Source organism: Caloenas nicobarica, chromosome 2 (genome assembly GCF_036013445.1).
Source record: "Caloenas nicobarica isolate bCalNic1 chromosome 2, bCalNic1.hap1, whole genome shotgun sequence".
Lineage (NCBI taxonomy): Eukaryota > Metazoa > Chordata > Aves > Columbiformes > Columbidae > Caloenas > Caloenas nicobarica.
In genome coordinates this window covers 80,294,073-80,314,291 of record NC_088246.1, presented here as the reverse complement: position 1 = coordinate 80,314,291, position 20,219 = coordinate 80,294,073, and the positions used below count along the sequence as shown (strand labels likewise).

The window sequence follows — 20,219 nt, the reverse complement described above, 5'->3', positions numbered from 1 at the left end:
GACAAGCTCTTCCTAGGTTTATCATAAAAACAGCTGAAAACATTCTCTCTCTTTTGGACTATCCTGGCAACTAAGATGGGGCAAAGGACCATGATCACCAGCTCTTGTATTTAAAAAGCAAATAAGCCTTCAAGGATTTTTACGTGGTGGAGTTCCTGTGACTGACTTACTGTCCTGTGACTGGTGACAGCTGCCATTCCATAAAGCTGGCCTATTTCCACATACTCCATAAAAGCATTCTGGTCAGAGAAAGGGTAACCAAAGTAATTAATTGCCATGTTATGTCTTGTTGCTCCTTCAACATATTGGTTTCTTTATCAACTAATTCTAATTGGAACAACGTGACAATATGCATAGCAGCTCCAGGCCCAGAAACATTCTACTGCTGAGTTTCATCATTATTTTGAATAGAAATTTTGAGGATAATTTTGTGATTCATTCTTTTCATTTTTGTTTTTAATTGATTATTTTATTTTATTTATTATATTTTATTTTATTTATTTATATATTATTTTGTCAATTTAATTGAACATATACTGCAGATACTTGCTCTGCCTAAAAGAAGTGTGTTTTCTAATTGAAAGTATGTAGAACATGTTGAACAAAATGAAAAAAAAAATCTAAGCTGCAGTTCATCTATTATGGATGGCAGATCACTTTATACTGTACCTCTTTAGTCACTACGAAATGCAATGTAAAAGCTAGTCAACATTAACACTTGAAAGAGTCTGACTACTCTTCTCTGTCTTATCACTGCCATTTCATGGCACCAGCATTGCTGTTTCAGAAGTGACTTTCTTTATGGTCAGGAGAGGAAAAAGAAGGTTCCCAAAAGAATAAACATACAGAGTTGTTCAGCCACAGATACTTCAACCTACTCATTCTTTTTACTGTTTCCCACCTGTTATTGCATCTATAATGCTTTTCAAATTCTCATGCAGGACATCTTCACAGTTACAATTACTACCAAAGGAAAACTAAAGTTACTGTATCAAGGTATTGAACAGCAGGAGGGCAAGGACTAGAGGCTTTGTTCTGTTTTAGCCTTCCTTTTCCAGTTCAATTTCAGATGTTATGTTACAATGGTGTATATATTATATTCACTGACAAAAGCTTCTACTCCACACAGCATTTCAGGCAGATAAAGACAGAGTAGTTTAGTCACATTGTATCTTTCTATCTGGTGGGACAATCATTACTTTAACACAAATTCTGATAATACAATCAAAAAGGTGACTTAATTTTGTCATAGAGAAGGAAGCATTGACCAAAACCCCAAAACATCAAAACACAACACACACAAGAAATGATGAGAATTGTTTCCCCATACAAAATACAAAGGACTGTTTAGAGAGTAAAGCTGCATAAAAATAGCATCTCGTATTTCTGGAATTGGTGGTAAGGTTCATCTGTTTTTACTGGTATGGAGTGAAATGGAGAGGAAAATGTAGTTCTGATGAAATAAGTAAGGTTGTACTAAGCAGAATAGCTTGGTTTTCTGGCATCTCTCATAAAGTACTTTTAGTCACATTAGCAGGGATTACAGTCACGGTTTATGTACACCACAGTGCTGCAAAGATTGTGATTCCTGGATGGAAGATAAGTGGGCAGCCAAAACAAAGGTACGGTACCCATCTAGAGGGGCTAGCACATCAGCTGACTTCTCAATCTGCCATTATGTGACACTATATACACAAAAAATGAGACGGCATGTTTTCGAGTGAAATTAAGTGTCACCTCATACCTATATGTCAGACTATTAAAAAACATGGACTCAATAATATGTAATTTATGAAATATCGCATCTCCTGTTTTATGCTATGTGTTTGCCTCCTCTCTTTTTTTTTTTTTTTTCCTTTTTATACATTTCTGCTCCATATATATATGGCTGAACTACATTTTAAATTCCTTCTTAATTTTTCAGTGTCATGTTGAGTCTGGTTCCTCAGGTTCCTTATTTGTTCTAAGCTGGATTTTTTTTTTTCCTCAGTCATGCTCATGTATTCCTCTTCTAGCTAGGATCATTTATCTATGTACCTGTTGACACTTGCTCCTTTTCTGCTTTTACTCATTTCCTTTACTCTTACAAATATTTCATGCTACTGACTTTCTGGCCTTTTCTGCATCAAAGAAAATCAAGTTTAGTGAAATCTCCACTAAATTGTGGTCCTGTACAAAAGAGCAAAGTTCATCTTGCAGTTCCCTATTCCTTCAGACTTCTAGGTAGAGCTGTCTTTCAGTCAAAACATAAGAGTTATGTCTCAGCCTTGTTTAGTTTCGCCCTTTGTGTAGCAAGCAGTCTGAAGTGATGTAGTCCAACTGATGTGGTAATGAGATCCTTGTTGGTGAATTCTACATGTTCCTAAACATTTTAGGCATGGGTAGTGCCATACGACTGCTCCTAGTTCATGATATCTCCAGTTGATCACCTAAGAACAGAGGCCTATCTCAACCTATCTCAAACTCAAAAGTGGTTTAATACCTCTCGATATTTCTGTAGCTCACTTAAAATTTCTCTCATGTCTTCAGCAGGAGCTTCTCCTCCATAGTATATCCATATGAAAATAACCTTTTATAAAAAATGTCAGAATCAAACTGAAAATGCACTTTGAAGTTACAGAATTCCCTTTGGAAAAGAAACGTCATGGATCTGAATAATATTTAAATCACTCTCTGTCATTTTTTGATCAAGCATTCATTGTGGAATCTTGAAACATACTATGCTAACAACATAATCTGCTCATTTTCTTTACCCAGGCTGGAGATTACTGCTCAAAATTAAGGTTACAGAAAAAGTTATCAGCAAAAATAGCGTTCTCAAATAGACACAGATATATTCATCTGACAGGCAGAAGCTGTTCTAATTCATGTCAGCCAAAGAAGCCAAGCAGGAGCAAGAGTTAAATGCTAAGGACTATGATTTTACATGAAAAGGTGACAAAATGTATGCCTGTCTCATCTAGTAGAAGACCTCTTTTGCACTACAGCAATCCTCTTGCAGGCTATTTATGTCAGCTTTGCAATCCACTCTGGTATCATGCTAGGAAACATAATCATAGCAGAGGGACTCTTTCAAAGGCTGAATAGTAAAAACAAACAAACAAACAAAATTAAAGCACTTTAAACACAATTCAGAAAAGCATTCTCATTTCAAACTTTTTCTCACAATTATGTTTTTTGCCTTCATGATTTCTGGAAGTCTGTGTCAATGGGACTCAGTTCTGACACTGAATTACACTGTCCTAGCTATGGAGTGATGCCCTCTCTAATTCAGTTTTCCTTCGTGGACTCTACATTTTTGCATGTACATACCTGCATACATGTGCACTTGCAAACACAAACATGCAAAGACACTACGTACAGGAAGGAAGGAAGGAAGGAAGGAAGAAAGGAATGAAGGAAGGAAGGAAGGAAGGACATACATCTTGAAAACTCTGAGATTTAGTTCCCATCCTGAAATGGGATAGTCTTGCTGGGTAGGATTGGGTTGAAGTTCATTTTGTTTTGCAGAAAGGTGATGTTATTACTCCTCAGATTGCTATTGTAGTCATTCTCACATTTTCTCTGTCACCTTTCACAGTTGTTTGCTTGTGTGGTGAGTCTGATCTTGGCGGCTGTCAGAGGCCCACCTGGATGCTCTCTTCCTCCTCTTTCTCAACAGTACAAGGGGAGAAAATAATCTGGAAAAGCTCATGGGCAAAAATAAAGACAGGGAGATAACTTACCAATTACCATCGGGGCAAAATAGCCTTGATTTGGGAAAATTAATTTATTGCTCATTAAAAATAGAGTTGGATGGTGAGAAACAAAGAAAAAAACTAAAACACCTTCTCCCCCCACTAATTCTTCTCAGGCTCTGCTTCACTCCTTCATTCCTGTTCATGTTGGCAGCTGTGGAATATCTCAGAAAGCTTCTAATTTCTAACTTAACATCCCAATTAATATTTTAAATCATGCTGACTTCTGCTGACAAATGTTGGGAAAAGGCTGCTTGTGAGGTAATTTAGACTATAAATAAACAAATGAATAAATACGTCCACATTCTGTGGGTAGTATTCAGGTGGGGGTGGGGATAAGGCATAGTTGTCTTTAACTAAAATGATCCAAATTGGTTTTGCCTCCTCACTAATTACTTCATGACTAGGGCTGAGTTCCTTTATTTCACTGCCATCACTGTTTTAATTTTGGACCCCAAAAGCTAAGAGAAGTTTCTTTTCTCATTAAGAAAACGCTACACAAACATTGCCTATAATCCACGGGGATCCTCCTTTATGACACAGCAGATTGTTGGCACAGAAAAGAGTGAGTTGCATGCTGACCACAAATTTTCTGAGGATATACTTTTGTGAGATGTTTTTCACAATTGTACTATTAGTTTACTAGGAAGCAACAGCTGTTAAAGCACTATTTTTTCACCATTCTACATAATTCAACAAATAAAAGGAAACATTGATATTTTGCAAGCTATAATGAAATCTTATTCTATATAAGATCCATTTGAATTATCTGATAGTGACTTCCAAAGTTTCTGTAGAGTAACAGCTTCCGTACTCTCCTCAACAACTATAATTATATAGCACTTGAGCCCAGGAAACAAAATACATATTTCAATAAGACAAAGACAGAAATTCCCCAAAGACTGCCCTGAACTTTGAAATGCCCTTCTTAAAAAAATGAAACAAAACAAACAACAAAAAACAAAACCAAACCAACCAAACAAAAAAAAAAACAAAAAAACCCCAAACCCCACAATCTCTAAACAGGCTTCAGCATTTTCTTCTTTTTTTTTTCTTTCTTTTTTTTTTTTTTTAAATGAAATCTCTATGCTAGGAAAAAGAAAGTTAATGTGCATTCAGTTATGACCATACTCAAATTTCTGTGTCAGTACCAAGAAAATGTCTAGATCAGGAGGCCACAGCAATAAGTTTTCCTGATGAAGATATTTTGGGCTTTTTTAAGGAGAGGGTTGAATGGACATATACATTTCCCATGATTCTTAACTTCTAGGTGCTACAGTGGCACACAGTATAAGCATATGATTCTATTGATGATTTTTATATTTTTATAGGCTAGCAAGTGATATTGACTCTCCTTATTAGTCTTGAGAAGGCATGGGATTTAACTTATTTTCTTTTCTGAAAGCAGGTAGGACTTATGGAACTTTACATTTCCCGAAAAACCTGTCTTTATTTTTTGTCTAGATGAGCAGTTCTGCTAGACACTATTAGTGAAAAATTGTCCTTAAATATTGACTTCTTCAGGATTATCTTTACAGATCAGTTTGGCACACAGATGACCTCCAAATGTTTAACCAGACAAAAAGTAATCTAGATAGCTGACGACAGAAATCCTCTTTAGAGTTTGATGAATTGTGGCAAATCTTTTTAAAAACTTTATTCTCCTGGTTTGTTGCAGAGAAAGAAGTATCCCTCCCGTCTTGTCATGTTGTTCAGATAACCTTAAATAGTGGATATTGTTACTATTACATAGGTAAAACTATTACCTGTAAAGCAGTATTATGTACTATGAGAAAACAGATGCATCTAATAGGACCTGATAATATTGTGGTCTCATAAATCTGTTTTGATTACTCTGGATTTCTATTTTCCCCAGTCCCTCATATAAGCTGATGAGCAACAGTAGAGATGATTCACTGCAATTCCATTAGTCACAGGTAAATAAGCATCTGCTAAATGTATAGTCAAGACAGATACTTGACTGCAAGTTGTCTGTGTGAACTTCAAACTAGGGAGGCTGAGGGTAAAGAAAAAAAAGGAATAGGAATTGGTATCACTTAACTGGAAAGTGCTCACTAGACCTTCTTCTTCTTCTTAAGTAGAGATACATAAAACATACCCAGTTGAAAACAGGGTAAAGAGCTTCTTCTCAGTCAGCCTTGTGCCCTTAAGAAGGTGTTAAAGACATTTATGCTTCTAGCTATTGGACTGCCTGCATTTATCCAAACGTTTGTCAGCTCTAGATTGTGTTACCAAAATGTATTCTGACATCTTGAAAATTGCTTGGAAATAAAAGCTTGTGAAGAACAGTTTTGTCCTTTTATATATTGTAAGAAAGGCTTTACAGAAGTTTTCATCTGCTTGTAATCCATAAATTATACCAAATGTATTGGCTCACAGTGGTCTTAATCCCATATAGCCTATACTAGCCTCCTTTTGATCATAGGACATGGATGAAACATTTTTCATGCAAAATAAGTGAATGCTGAAAAAATATGGTTATCATTTAATGACAATTATTTGCCAAATATATGGATAATTTTGATAAACAGAAAAAACCTCCAGAATTTCTTATTGCAAATCCAAGCTAACTTTTAAAAGAATCCTAAAATTTACTAAGGATGAGGCAAAATTTTGTATTCAGTCTGACTTCAGATATTTGGAAGCTGTCATGTAAGCAGAAAATGAGTTTGGGGAAATTTGCTTTAGGTTAATTAACCAATAAAGCCAAACTTATGAATCATTGTGATACTTTTCACACAGCAGCCACCTACCTTTTAAATGAACAGTTTCAACTGAGGTCATGTTATTTACCAGAGAACAATCTTCAAAACTGTTTGATCACCCAAAAACCCTAATGCTGTGTTGGGTTTCAAAGACATGTCAATCCCTATGTGATTACTCCTGTTCAACTGAAGAATGAAACTTAAGTGATAACACTAGATTTGTCCACTGGATGCTGTTCAATTTTTTTACTGAATTCAACACTGAAACCACTGTGTGTGGTTTACAAGAAGTAGGTGCCTTCTTAAAAACTTAATTGGTTGATTCCTTGTTTGGTACCCATTTAGGTACATCTGTTATTCAAGTGACAGCTACAGATGCTGATGATGCCAACTATGGAAACAGCGCGAAAGTGGTATACAGCATCCTCCAGGGACAGCCGTATTTTTCAGTGGATCCAGAAACAGGTTAGTAATTCATCAGCCTTACTTTTTGCAATGACAGATACAGGACTCAGGGATCAGGAAGCTTTTCACTTGCATGTACATATTGGAATAGGCCTATGGGATCACATGACTTGACATGAATCTGATACACTTCTTCTAAATGGAAACTGGAGTCACAATAAAAGTATGTGTTCCGGTGGGGTTTTTTTGGTTGTTGTTGTTCTGGTTTTGTTTTTTCCTTAAAATAATAGTATTTAAAATAATTACTGCTTTACTTGGTATGAATTAGATTTCTGGAAGACAACTACTAACTATAAGAGTCAACAGTTCAGAAAGGGTGTAGAATATTGTAAAGGGTCCAAAGAGTCCTGAAAATATTAAAGCTTATTTTACAATTAAAAAAAAAAATAACCCCAAAGGTAAATTAATTATTTCTAAAAGTTTGTGATAGAGTCTTGACTATTGACAATTTTTAACTCAAGCTGCTTTTTGAAACTATATTCTGATTCCAACAGCTCTTAGAATTGAAGCAAGAAGCATTCATGTTTTAAGTTGTAAAACATGAATGAAAGCCTTTTTCAGTGTTATGCAAGAAATCAGAGAGAGACAGAGACAGACCCAAAAAAGGAAAACTTACGCGAACTTTGGATATTTATAATCCAAAATTTGGGTTCAAAATGAAACAAAAAGGAACACCCTCCCCCATCCAGATACCTAATCCTAATTCACATAAGACTTTGCATTAACTTGTTCCTGCATGTTATCAACATAGTTCTGATTTGAGAATCCAGAATTTAAGCGCAATTTTGCCCAGAATCAGAACCTGGTAATCCTGGATCAGATGTAAATGCCATAACCACTAGACTACTGAGGTTTTATTCTTTGCTTCAGTTTCTTTCTAGGAGGAGGAGTTTTCCAGGGTTGCTTTTTTCTTTTGTTTAATAGGGCAGGTCCCATACCAACCTTGTAATGAGATCGTTCTTCTGAGAAAGGAAAGGCAGGGGTGTGAATCCTCCAACAAAAAATGATGCTGTATTTTCTCCCACTTCAAAAAAGAAAGATCTCATCGCTTCAACCTTGCAAAGCCACCACGCTTCTAAATACCAAAAAAACCCAACCAACCAACCGAACGAAAAACAACCAAAATCCAACATGAAAGAAGACATGAGTGTGTCCACTTTAATGGAAAGGTCTTTTGGGCTTGTATCCCAGAAGGACTCAGGTCGCTTCTTTGTTCAGGCCATGGGATTTTCAGTTTTGTCACCTGAGGTCCTTTTTTTTTTGTGTGTGCTGTCCAATAGTCTGAGACATTTAAATTCCATTTATGAAATTCCTGAGATTGGACACCCAAAAATATTTTCCAACACTAATTTTACAGTCTTGTCCAATTATTTTATTAGCTGTATCCCTAGTTGACTTACAGTGGCCAACACTGGGCATTGAAATCTATGATCTATTACAGTGTAAAAGAATGAAACCAGGGCATGTGAAAGTCCAGCCTTGTGCTATAATACCAGAAACTCACCTGGGCTGGAGATTGTGTAATGCATTAAAATAGTAACTGGAGATAGTAGCTGAAAAATTTCATTGATTCAACAAATACACTTGTATTTTTGCCATTGAAAGAAAAATTAAATTGATTTAGCACATCACAAAAAATGAATACTATCTCTTTTAACATTTATTTCTCTTTTCTTCTTAAAATTACATTAAATCAGCCATAGATTTAAAGGCTTATCACTGTATATCTTGTTTTGATACTCATGGATTAACATCTGCACAGCATATCTTACATGAATCCATTTAAAAACTCTGAGATTAGAGTGAGTGGTGTTTCTTCTCTTTCACCTCTCTGTCTCTCCTTTTTTTCTCTTTTCCAAGGCATAATCAAGACTGCTTTACCAGACATGAGCAGAGAAAACAGGGAGCAGTACCAAGTGGTCATCCAGGCAAAAGACATGGGAGGCCAGATGGGAGGACTATCAGGCACTACCACTGTGAACATCACACTGACTGATGTCAACAACAATCCGCCTCGCTTCCCTCAGAGTATGGATCATCTAATAGTTCTTTTGTTTTCCAGCTAGACTCTCTAAATTCAGCTGTTTCACTGTCAGCATCTGGGATCTTCTTTTTTTCTCCTTTTTTTTTTTTTTAATATAAATACTGCCTCACTGCTATGTCTGTTTATGTTGCAGCATTATTAAGGTAAATAGGAATCTCTGCCTCCATTTTTTTAATAGCAAAATATTTATTGAAGTGAAAAACTCACTTCTAGTTCTTACTCTGTTTGAAGGAATGTGAGCTGTAACAATAACCTAGGCTAATTGCAGGGACTTGAAAGCCTTTAGAGGAATTTAATTACAAAATCTATGGTTCAGTTTTTGGAGACCGTTGTAGTTCCACGTGTTTAGGTAAGCAAATATGTCACCAAATTTTCTAATGTACCACCTTGCACAGGTAGAGTTGGTCAGGCGGTATGCACTGCTGGAAGTCTAAGAATTTGGTTTAGGTACCTGTAATTTATGTTACAATTTATGTTATGTTATGATTTTGATAAACTAGACCAGTTTGACATAATTAAGTTTTAAAAAAATATCTCTGTAGAATAAAAAAAAGCAAACAACAGAAAGCTACACAGTACACAAAACTTCACAGCGTACTACAGGTCCTTTCATCCTAGGCCACTGCTTTAAATCCAATCCCAAGTTGTTATAATCAGCATCTGATAAGTGTTTGATAGGCTGCAGATAGAAGAAATTTGCAGCCTCAGTTCAGTGCCTGCTGGAAAAATGTCCACATTATAAAATTTGAATTGTTTGTTGGCACTGATTAGGGACCTGATTGGCTCTCTTTACAGATTCACCAAGGACTGAACAAACAGAACTGATTCAGAAAACTGTCTCCTGGACTTGAAGAAACTTGAAAAGCACTTCAGTACCATGGCAATAAGTACACTCAGAATAATATAAACAGGTCAACCTAGAACAGATTTTAAAAAATATTAGAAAACTCTGACAGTGTGGGAGAAAGGATTCTTGAAATTGCATATAACTTTTTTAATCTGTGTTCATGATAACAGGTTGCTTTTTAAAAAGATAGGGGAGGGGAAGTACTGCAGTACTTATAAAGAAAATGTAGTCTGAATTCACACTCAAGAGTTTACTTGCTGAGAATCACCTTCACACGACAAACTCAAACAGCAATTTTTAACTAACCTTTCTGTTTGACTTCAGGAGGGGATACTGCTTGAACATGTATAGCATGATATAGCCCATAATACTTTGGTGAACAGGAATTCTTGAACATAAATTAGAATACAGTGTAGCACATTGCATTGTAAGCTTTTTTTGCTGAATTATTTTTTTCTTTTAAATAAAGAATGCAGAATGCATAGAACTGCAAAATAACTTATGGCTTTCAGTCTCCTTAACCTTTGTTTCTTATGATGGTCTTCTTTCAAGATTAGCTGAAGCCTGAAGCCTATGGAAGTTCTGATTATTTCAATAAGCTTTGCGTTTAGTGCTTACTTATAGAGAAATTTTCACAACTGATGCCTCATATAATGTTCTCTGTAGCTTTCTGCTTTGAACATCACTGAAACACATTGGATGGGCTATAGAAGACCTGTTGTGGGGTCTATTCAATGGTGCAATTTTCATTTTGCTGATGCCCTTTCCCTCTCATTTCCTTTCTCCTCAGCAGGGTGGTTTTCAACACGTCCTAGGAAATCAAACATAGAGAAACATCTGGACATTTTGATTTCTTCTTAGATAGCTATAAAGAGGGGCAGATCTTGAAAGGACTATCTAGTTCTCAAGTCTGCTCCTTCCAAAACCAATCATCTTCCATTTTCTCTTATGTGAGGCAACAATAAGTGAAAATTTTGCCCAAAGCAGAGGGTTAATTACAAATGAAAGGAACAGGAGTTGATGTCAACATACTGAAGAACTACAGATTGATTTCTTAGAGGGACAGAAGAAAGGAAAATGTCAGAGTGCACTCTGAAGTTCTAGTTGTTCAGACTGCATTAAGAAGGAACAAATTTTCTGCTCTTTTGTTTGTTTTCCTGAAAGGAATCCTGGACAGTTAAAAGACATAGGCCTAAACTGAATTTAAATGTCATCATAATGAAAATCTTACACTTTTTCAGTTCAATTGTACTCCAAACCAAATTAGCCATCCTGCATGCTGAAAACGTGTAGCACTCTCACAGCACCACAAAAGAAGGATTGCTTTCAGATGCAAAAGCTTTCAAGGGAGTTATTTATTCTGGAAGAAGTCATAAGTAGCATGATTAAATCTGTTCTTACAGCATTTCTGGCTTACCTGCCAAAACCTTGAATTTGAGAAAGCCTTCTAACTTATGGTTAGCTGCCAGGAATCCTAACTTCCATGCTATTTTCAGCGTGGTTTAAGGCAATAACATACATTTTAGTCTATGTGAATTGCAGCCAAACAGTCTACTTGCTGAGTTTTCACTTAACAACCTTGAATTTTTAACAGCAAATACAATTTGTCATCAAGCATTAACTTCCGTCTTCTTATACGTCTATAAAATATAAGGTATTTGCAGTGACACTCTCTTATACTCAGCCTGTACAATTGGAGATAGAATTTCATTCGGCATTCAGACATTTGGTATAGTCCTTGAACTTAAAAGGAACCCTCAAGACCCTTTAAATGTCTTAAAAGGAAGCAAAGGATGTGTAAATATAGGAAACAAGCTAGTTGCAAGAAACATACTTGCCTGTACTCTACTACAAGTCAATGCAATTTATACAGGTTCTTATCGGACCCTTCAAATAAGGATTGTGCATTTTATCAGGTGCTAATTTTGTCAGGTCCAGGCACTTCAAGATATTTTTCAAAAGCTACTACTTCACACAGTGAATTAATAATAAAAAATGAGATAATAGATAAAAAAAACCCCATCAGATTCTGCAATGTCACATGTAAAATGCTGAATATATTAGAATTTTTTTTTACATTTTCTTGATGGCAAATAACAGACACTGCAGATTTAGAAACATTTGTGTCTTCTTAGCATCTTCTTGAGCATTTCTAGAAAACTGGGAAAAACAAGGATATAGATATAGTGTTACATTATCAAGGTTAGAACTGGTGCTTCATTGTTGAACTTTTCCTTATAGATGAAGAAAAAAAAAAGACATAAAAAACATACTACTAAATGGCTTTGAAGAATCACTTGAAATTTTTGTGACAGTTTGTCAATCAAATCCAAGGCCTGTTTTAAAGTTTAGTATGATGACTAACAGCATTCTTCCTGAAGTGTTTCTAACTTCAAGTTACTTAAAAAATTAAGTTGCAAATTCAGATGTATATTACTTAGAAGAACAAAGCTTCTCAAAATAATAAATGCTTGCTTTTGCTCTTCCAGGCACCTACCAGTTCAGCTCTCCTGAGTCTGCACCACCTGGGACTCCTCTTGGCAGAATTAAAGCCAATGACCCCGATGTGGGTGAAAATGCAGAGACTGAGTATAGCATCTCCAATGGGGATGGATCAGACATGTTTGATATCGTCACTGACAAGGACACACAAGAAGGGATTATAACTGTCAAAAAGGTTTATTTTTTTCTCCTTCTCTTCTATATGTAGTTAGCTCTCCAGGTGTTATGGTTATTTTTCTTTTTTTCCAGGGAAAGGAAGGGTAGATCTCACAAGGGGTCAAGCTGCCAAGGAGTTGTTGAATTAGTTTTGTTCTTCTCTTTCTTCAGCAGATATCTGTTATTTTCAGGTCTCGAGGGAAATTTACTGGCATGTCACTTCACATAAAGCAATATTTCAGTGGCTCCTGTTTGTTCAATATATATTCTCTCAGACATGTTGCTTCTGAATTAGGGCTGCGAAAACCTGCAGGGGTTCAGTTCACACGGGAGTTTGTCAACTGAATGCTGCAGTAAGGCTCACAAGGGTTGAAGGCTCACCTGAAGTTTGCTGAACTTACATCTCCAAGGCTAAACAGTCCCTCTCTAATCTGTCCAACGGTCAGGTATCTCCTGTACCTAAAATCTGTCTTGGTTTAAGCCCAACATTGGTGAAGCTTAATTTGTTACATGTTATGTCAATGGAAGTCCAAAAAGCAAAGTTGTGGGCAGACATTTAATTCAAAATACCACCTCTGACAGATTTATTTGTCACTTTTTAGTGTTCAGACTGTTTAACTCTGCAAACGATTTTCAGTTCTATTCGTGCTGAATATATCATTAACAATTCACATAAACATATATATAATATAGATCTATACACATATATTTGGAAATATGTATATTTATGTATGTGTATATGTGTGCACATGTGAATGTATATATGGATATGCATAATTTAAATGTTATATAGATTGGAAATCAGACCTCATAGTTTTTCTTTTCACTCTGGAATATGGAGGCCAGGGACAGGTGTGGGTTGCTCCTGATGGAAAGTAGGCAAGGGTAGATGGTAATGTGGGAGGAGTAATGAAAAAGGAAATAGGACAAAGAACATTTAAGAGCTGGGATTATTGTTCTTTTTCCAACAAACGAGGTGAGGTAAATATGACCTTAGCAATTCTTAGTTGTGCATTGAGTCCAACTTCCCTGTTTCTTTCTCTCTTTCTGTTTTACTATCGATTGACCCCTCCTGGTTTTCCACGAATCTGACCAAGTAGTAGGCAGAGGGATCATGATTGCCTTGCTGCCATACAATACTCCTTATTTTCCTTATAACTAGAACAAGCCTAATATACTCTATCTTCTCCAAGATTCATTAAACTTTAGAGCTTTTTTTCCTAAAAATGACTATACTGCTAATTCAGCATTATAAAACTGATTCACATTTCTTGTAAAGTGACACAATTTTCTTTATTATTATTATTTGCTCCCCAGCATCTGGATTTTGAAAACAAGTTGTTATATACCTTAAGAGTGGAAGCAACCAACACTCATCCTGATCCTCGTTTTCTTCAGCTGGGGCCATTCAGAGACACGGCTTTTGTCAAAATATCTGTGGAAGACATAGACGAACCTCCAGTGTTTAGCAGACCCTGGTATTTAATAGAGGTAGATGAAGACGCCAAGGAAGGAAACATTATTGGGCAGGTTGTAGCCCAAGATCCAGATATAACAAGGAATGCAATAAAGTAAGCCATTATAGAATATAAAATGCTTTAGATGTGGGTCAAGTCTCATGCACAAAGTATGATGAGAGTGCAGTACAACAGGAAGTCATCTGAGTAATAAAGCCCATAGGGTCTACTGAAAAGTGTCAAGCAGAGAAATATCTATGGGAGTTTGTGAAGTCAAACATTTAACAGTGCAGGGTATGTTTCTGAAGGACAGCCTATAGACACCAGGCAAAAAAGAGAGCTCAGCATTTAATTGACATTGTGTTCTAGTACTTTCACCAAACTGTTAATAAGATTATGCTTTTATACCATGTCTCCAATGGCAAACTTATGTAAAATACTCAAAATGGTGTATTTCTATCCTCCTGCTGGTTGATAGCAGTCAGCCTTCTGTATCTCCATAATTCCCTAGAAACAACACTATCTGCCATGTTCCATAGCTTAACTATTTAATGGTCACATTATATTAAATAATAAATGATTGTGAATAAGTCATAACAATTAGAGGGAAGAGTTCAGTGTTGTGAAATTGCTGTAATTGTTATCCATCTGCCATTATTTTGTGCAGTAACAAAGACAGCACTGGAATTTGTGTATTTGCCATGCAACTGATTAGGAAACCTGATTTCTGCACTATTGAACAAGCTCACTGCGTCCCGCAACAGTAGCGTTTGAGATAGGAGGTGTGAGAGGGGGAAGAAAAAAAACATATTTTATGTAATCTAGGTATAAAAACTCAGTTTAACCTGATAGTGACTGGTAACTACTAGACTAATTAAAAAACACCTGTAAAATAAGTTTTTCCTTGGTGGGAAAGAAAAGGGCAAAAGTAAGTGTCATAAAATAAGATTTTAAGAAATTTTGTCTTAAAAAAACAACTAATCCAAAGATTTTTGTGGTGATTTTGATGGTCCTTGTGACATCTCAAAAATGTCTTGGTTTAAATCGATACTTAACTCTGTCTGTAATGTGTGCCCTCTGACCAATGAGTTATCCAAGAAACAACTAATTTGCAAAAAATATTATCTTAGAATGTTCACTTTCAGTTGTTATTCCAGCATACACTTTACAAGCTAAAATACAAGTTCAAATATCATTCTAACACACTGCACACATAAATAGTTTGCTCTTCATCCCACTCACTAGTCTTAAAAAATTGTTTCTCAGTATTTGTAGCATTGCACTTCTCAGGCAGTTACAGGAAAGCCTCAGTGAACTGTAAAGAAAACAGCCTTGATTAACCACAGTTAAAATTAGAAAACTTTTACAGATGGCTGTGAGCTAAACCAGAGACTATAACAGGAGAGAGTGATTTTCAGTTGTACTGTATCTTGACAGATATTCTGTGGATCGACACACTGACCTTGACAGAATATTCAACATCTATTCAGGAAACGGATCCTTATTCATCTCAAAGCCACTTGACCGGGAAGAAACACCTTGGCACAACATAACTGTCATAGCAACTGAAATCAGTAAGTTTGTGAAAAGATAATTTAGAATTCTCAATCTCAACAAAACTGTGTACAGCATATATTAGACAAGTTAACTGGTTCCCTGAGAATTCTCAGCAAATAATTTGGTGCAGGTATGATGCACTGGCTTTGTCCTAAGCTAAGTCTTTGGAAAAATCCTTGGAAAAAAAGATGTCCATGACAGACAAATAACATATTGTCAGAAGGACCACAGTAAACAGGGGAATAAATTATGCTTTACCACAACTGCTTTAACTTATCTCAGGAAATGAATTCAATTGAAGCTAAGACTAGAGAAAATTCTTCCCCCTCCACGTCTGAAGCAAAGCCTGGCCCTGTCTTTTGCCTGGATTATTTACTATTCTGTTAGACTCTTTTAGATCGGGACATTTCTTGCCTGCGTTTTCTTTCCAGACAACCGGTAGCAGTTATCAGGGGGAGAGACACTGACTTTAGGGAACAACTTCTCTCCCTTCTTTCATTCTCACTATATATTCTCCAAGAGTCTATGTGCTTAACAGTCTGGGAGTCAGGTAATATGGACAGAAGAATTATATCCCCACATTCAGAAAGACTGATATCTCTTCCTCACAAATGCTTTTTCATTTTTTGGTCAAATATGGTCTCCATTTTCAATATGCGTACTGTGAGATTCATCTCCAGTGAGAGCTTGACTTTGGAAGACTAGTTTGTGAAGGGCAATTGGTGATAACCTCTACACAGACACTTTTTTTGGTTTGGTTTGGTTTTTACATTTTAGGGAGAAAGGACAACTTTGGGATGTTTTGTTGTCGTTGTTGGTTTTGTTGGTTGGTTGCGTGTTTTGTTATTATTTTTTAGTAGTAGTAGTATTGTGTTGTTGATGACTGGCACTGATTAACTGCTTTACTGCTTTGAACAAGTAAATGTTCTTGACCACTTGACCTCAGGAAACAGTTTTTCAATGAATCATTTACTTCATTGATGTGTGGAATACAAGTCAATAATAACTCAGTGGCCTGTTTTTAATGCAAATCAATTAAAGTATACTCTGTATTATTTTAGAATACATATACTATGGTAGAACAATTTTCTTCAAATATTAATAGGGCTTTTATGCCTGTGGAACGTCAGTACAAAATGAAATATAATTGCTTTAAGGTAATCAAGATAAATGAACATTTATAGTATCTATTGGAAAAATGTATTAGATCATTTGAGATCTTTTCATGGACTGTAAGCCTTTGCTTTGTAATATAAATTATTTTCTTGTTTCAGATAATCCTAGACAAAGTACCCAGATACCTGTCTTCATCCGGATTTTAGACATAAACGATCATGCACCAGAATTTGCCAAATACTATGAAACATTCGTTTGTGAAAATGCAAAAGCAGGACAGGTAAACAAATAAATATGTTACTGAATAACCCGTAATGAGACTATTCTGGAATATCATCATGAAAACTTCAGCGTATCTTAACTTAACCAACTGCAAACCAACGCAGCCTCTTTACTTCCTATCTTCTAAATAAACTACCAGCTAATTAAAAAAAAAAAAGTTTAAGGAGATAAAAGATGCATGATTTTACCGTAGTATAATAATATACATATTATACAAGTTGGTTATTTAAGGTGTTTTTCATTCCTAATATCAGAAAATATTTTTCACAACTAGTTATGTGCAATGCTACCAAACCATATATACTGTTTCATAATTCCATTTCTTTCTGGATTTCTTTCAAAGCCTTAGTTGATGTAGCTAGACCTTCAAGTACACAAAGCAGGAAAATCTTTTATTATGCATCAGTGACAGAGATGTGAAAAATAAACTTTTATGAAAATAAAATACAATGCAACTTTTTCCATTATAATTTAGACCTCAATTTGGAATTGAAATTAATTTAGTCAAACCTCATGTATATCTCTTTCTAAAACTCAGCAATTCTGTAATAATATAAGAATTCTGTGATAATCTAAAAAGATAGTATCAAGATTTGTAGAGAAAATAAAGTGACAACTGGGAACTGAGAAAGAAGGCATACCAACAGAACCCAGAAATCTTTTATTATTACTGCTGCTGCAACCATCAGCTATTTATACTAATGCCAGTCAACCTTTCAGTTTTAAATCCTGTGAAGAAAGACGTGTGTTTTGCAGGTTTCTAATTCTGAAAGCATTTACCAAAGAACTGGATATAGTAGCAGGTTTGGTACCTTGAGATTGTCTTTCAAGCATGGGCCTAAGTCCATGCATGATCTTCTTGCAATTACAGAATCATAGAATCATTTTGGTTGGAAGACACCCTCAAGATCATCAAGTCCAACCATTAAAATAACTCAGGCACTAAACCATGTCCCTAAGAACCTCATCTGTACATCTTTTTAACACCTCCAGGGATGGTGACTCCACCACTTCCCTGGGCAGGCTGTTCCACTGCTTCACAATTCTTTCCATAAAGAAATTTTTCCTAATATTCAATCTAAACCTTCCCTGGTGCAACCTGGGGCCATTTCCTCTTGTCTTATCACTTGCTACTTGGGAGAAGAGACTGACAGCCTCCATGCTACAATCTTATTTCAGATAGTTGCAGAGAGTGAGAAGGTCTCCCCTCAGCCTTCTTTTCTCCAGGCTAAACAGTCCCAGTTCCCTCAGCTGCTCCTCATAAGACTTGTTCTCTAGAACCGTCAACAGCTTCCTTGCCCATCTCTGAACTCTGTCCAGCACTCTCCATGATCTCCCGGTCCTTTTCCACCAGGCAGCTTTCCAGCCACTGTTACCCAAGCCTGTAGCATTGCCTGGGACCCAGCACTTGACTTTGTTGAACCTCATACAATTGGCCTCAGCCTGTCAATCTAACTAGTCCAGATCCTCTTAGAGGCTTCGTACCCTCAGGCAGATCAACACTCCCACCCAACTTGGTATTGTCCTCAGACTTACTGTGGGCACACTGAATGTCCTTGTCCAGATCATTAATAAAGATATTAAACAAAACTGGCCCCAATACTGAGCCCTGGACTCTTCTACTAGACTGATGCATTTTTGAGTGGAAGAAAAAGCTTGAGATCACTATTTTCGCTAGAACAAACCTGAGTGGGTTCTTGCTCTAGAGGAGAGAGGCCAGAATGGAACCCTAAAGTCAGCTGAGGTCTGTCCTTGTGTCTCACTAGTTTTGTGCTGACATCATCCAACCAAAAGTGTCTGATTTCATGGAAAGTATGTGGAAAGGATCAGAATGTAGGATATTTTGTTTGTTCCTAGAGTACAGTGACCATACAACACTGAAAGGCTTTACAGGGCTGGGGGATATGGATAAACATCAAGAGTCACGGTCATGGTTTACCTTGGTCACTGCCCAGTGTTGTATTTAATATAGCCATGGGGGCTGCACTGAAAATACCATAGATGATACCTGAGATGAGTCTAGAATTTCAGGTCCTGCAGAACTCCAGACAGAGCAAGAACATGCAGTTTACCAGTTGCAATTCAAATGATGTTTTATCAATGGTTTCACAGATCAAAACTAATAATAATTAAAAAAGAAAGAAAAAAAACCACGAGTGACCAAAAAAGGGAGAAAAAGAGGGTAAAAAGAAGGTACAAGGATTCCTGGAGTTTGCATTCAATTCGGTTCTACATATTTTTTTTATTTTTGCACCTAATACTGGAATTAGGTAAGTAGGTTAGAAAGACAGAGGATACTTTGAGTGAAATTACTTGGGTCTGAGGAGATATTTGACCATTACTCTAATGATTTTTTCAAGAAAGTCTTACTATTTTTGATAGAAGCGACATAAATATAAGAATATGCATATCAAAGGCAGTGATGAATTAAATTAAAACAGTGGAAGGAATTATAATATCAGAAAAATGAACAAGGAACACCTTTCAAAACAACCGAAGTTTGTGATCAGAACATTATGTCTCAACCAGTGACATAAATTGTCACATAAGAATACAGTTCGAACCTTATAGAATGAGCAAAAATTCCCTAAAGTTCTGGTTATTGTAACCGCATGGTTTTGTTTTATGATTTATAAACCATTTTTCCAGGTGGAATACATTCAAATAATTGTAGCTGTTAATTTTAAACAGCTAGCAGAGGACTTAAATTCCCTCTGTGCAACAAAATCTCTTTTCACTAAATGAAACTAAGCCAAATAAATCTTAAAATCTCAGTGTAATGACTGATAGCTAAGTGAGTCATATACTTTAATTGCATAACACAAAGAAATATTCCAAAGCTTACAAATGAAGATATCATTGAAATTAATCATGTGTAATTTTATCAACCAGCAAACACAGGTTTTGTCATATATTTGAACCAAGTTCAAGCCAGGCATACTGCTTGTCATCTTCTTTAACCCAACATCCATTTTGTCTAGCATACTTGCTGAAATATCCATTAATGTGGAAAATTTCATTTACCTTTCTGGTAAATTCTGTGTTTTTCTAACAACAGAGATGACAGATGCCCATTAGACAAGTATGCTGTTATTCAAAATTCCCTTCCTTATATACCAATATAATTCCAGGAAATATTTTCCCTAGTTGGAAAAATCCACAAAAATACTAGAAAGACAGTGTGCATCAGATGTACCTGCAGAAGAATGAGAGATCCAGACCGTTCTTCTATTTGTTAATATTCGGGTTCCTCAAGACAGGCATCTGAGCTCCTGTCTGGACATTTACATATGGTTGATTTAGTATTTCAGAAAACAAATTACCTTCAGT

General features: G+C 36.0%; 1 protein-coding gene across 2 annotated transcripts in view; it reads left to right on the top strand.

Moving 5' to 3' along the window:
• Positions 1 to 20,219, top strand: part of LOC135986243 (cadherin-9) — a 68,398-nt gene that overhangs the window by 38,106 nt on the left and 10,073 nt on the right. The window contains exons 3-8 of one of the 2 annotated variants that reach the window (XM_065630147.1): positions 6,809 to 6,928; positions 8,789 to 8,956; positions 12,309 to 12,496; positions 13,795 to 14,048; positions 15,372 to 15,508; positions 16,766 to 16,887. In XM_065630147.1, coding sequence (XP_065486219.1) covers positions 6,809 to 6,928; positions 8,789 to 8,956; positions 12,309 to 12,496; positions 13,795 to 14,048; positions 15,372 to 15,508; positions 16,766 to 16,887 — 989 coding nt within the window. The remainder of the gene's footprint in view (positions 1 to 6,808; positions 6,929 to 8,788; positions 8,957 to 12,308; positions 12,497 to 13,794; positions 14,049 to 15,371; positions 15,509 to 16,765; positions 16,888 to 20,219) is intronic. The other variant, XM_065630148.1, reaches the window with a different exon arrangement.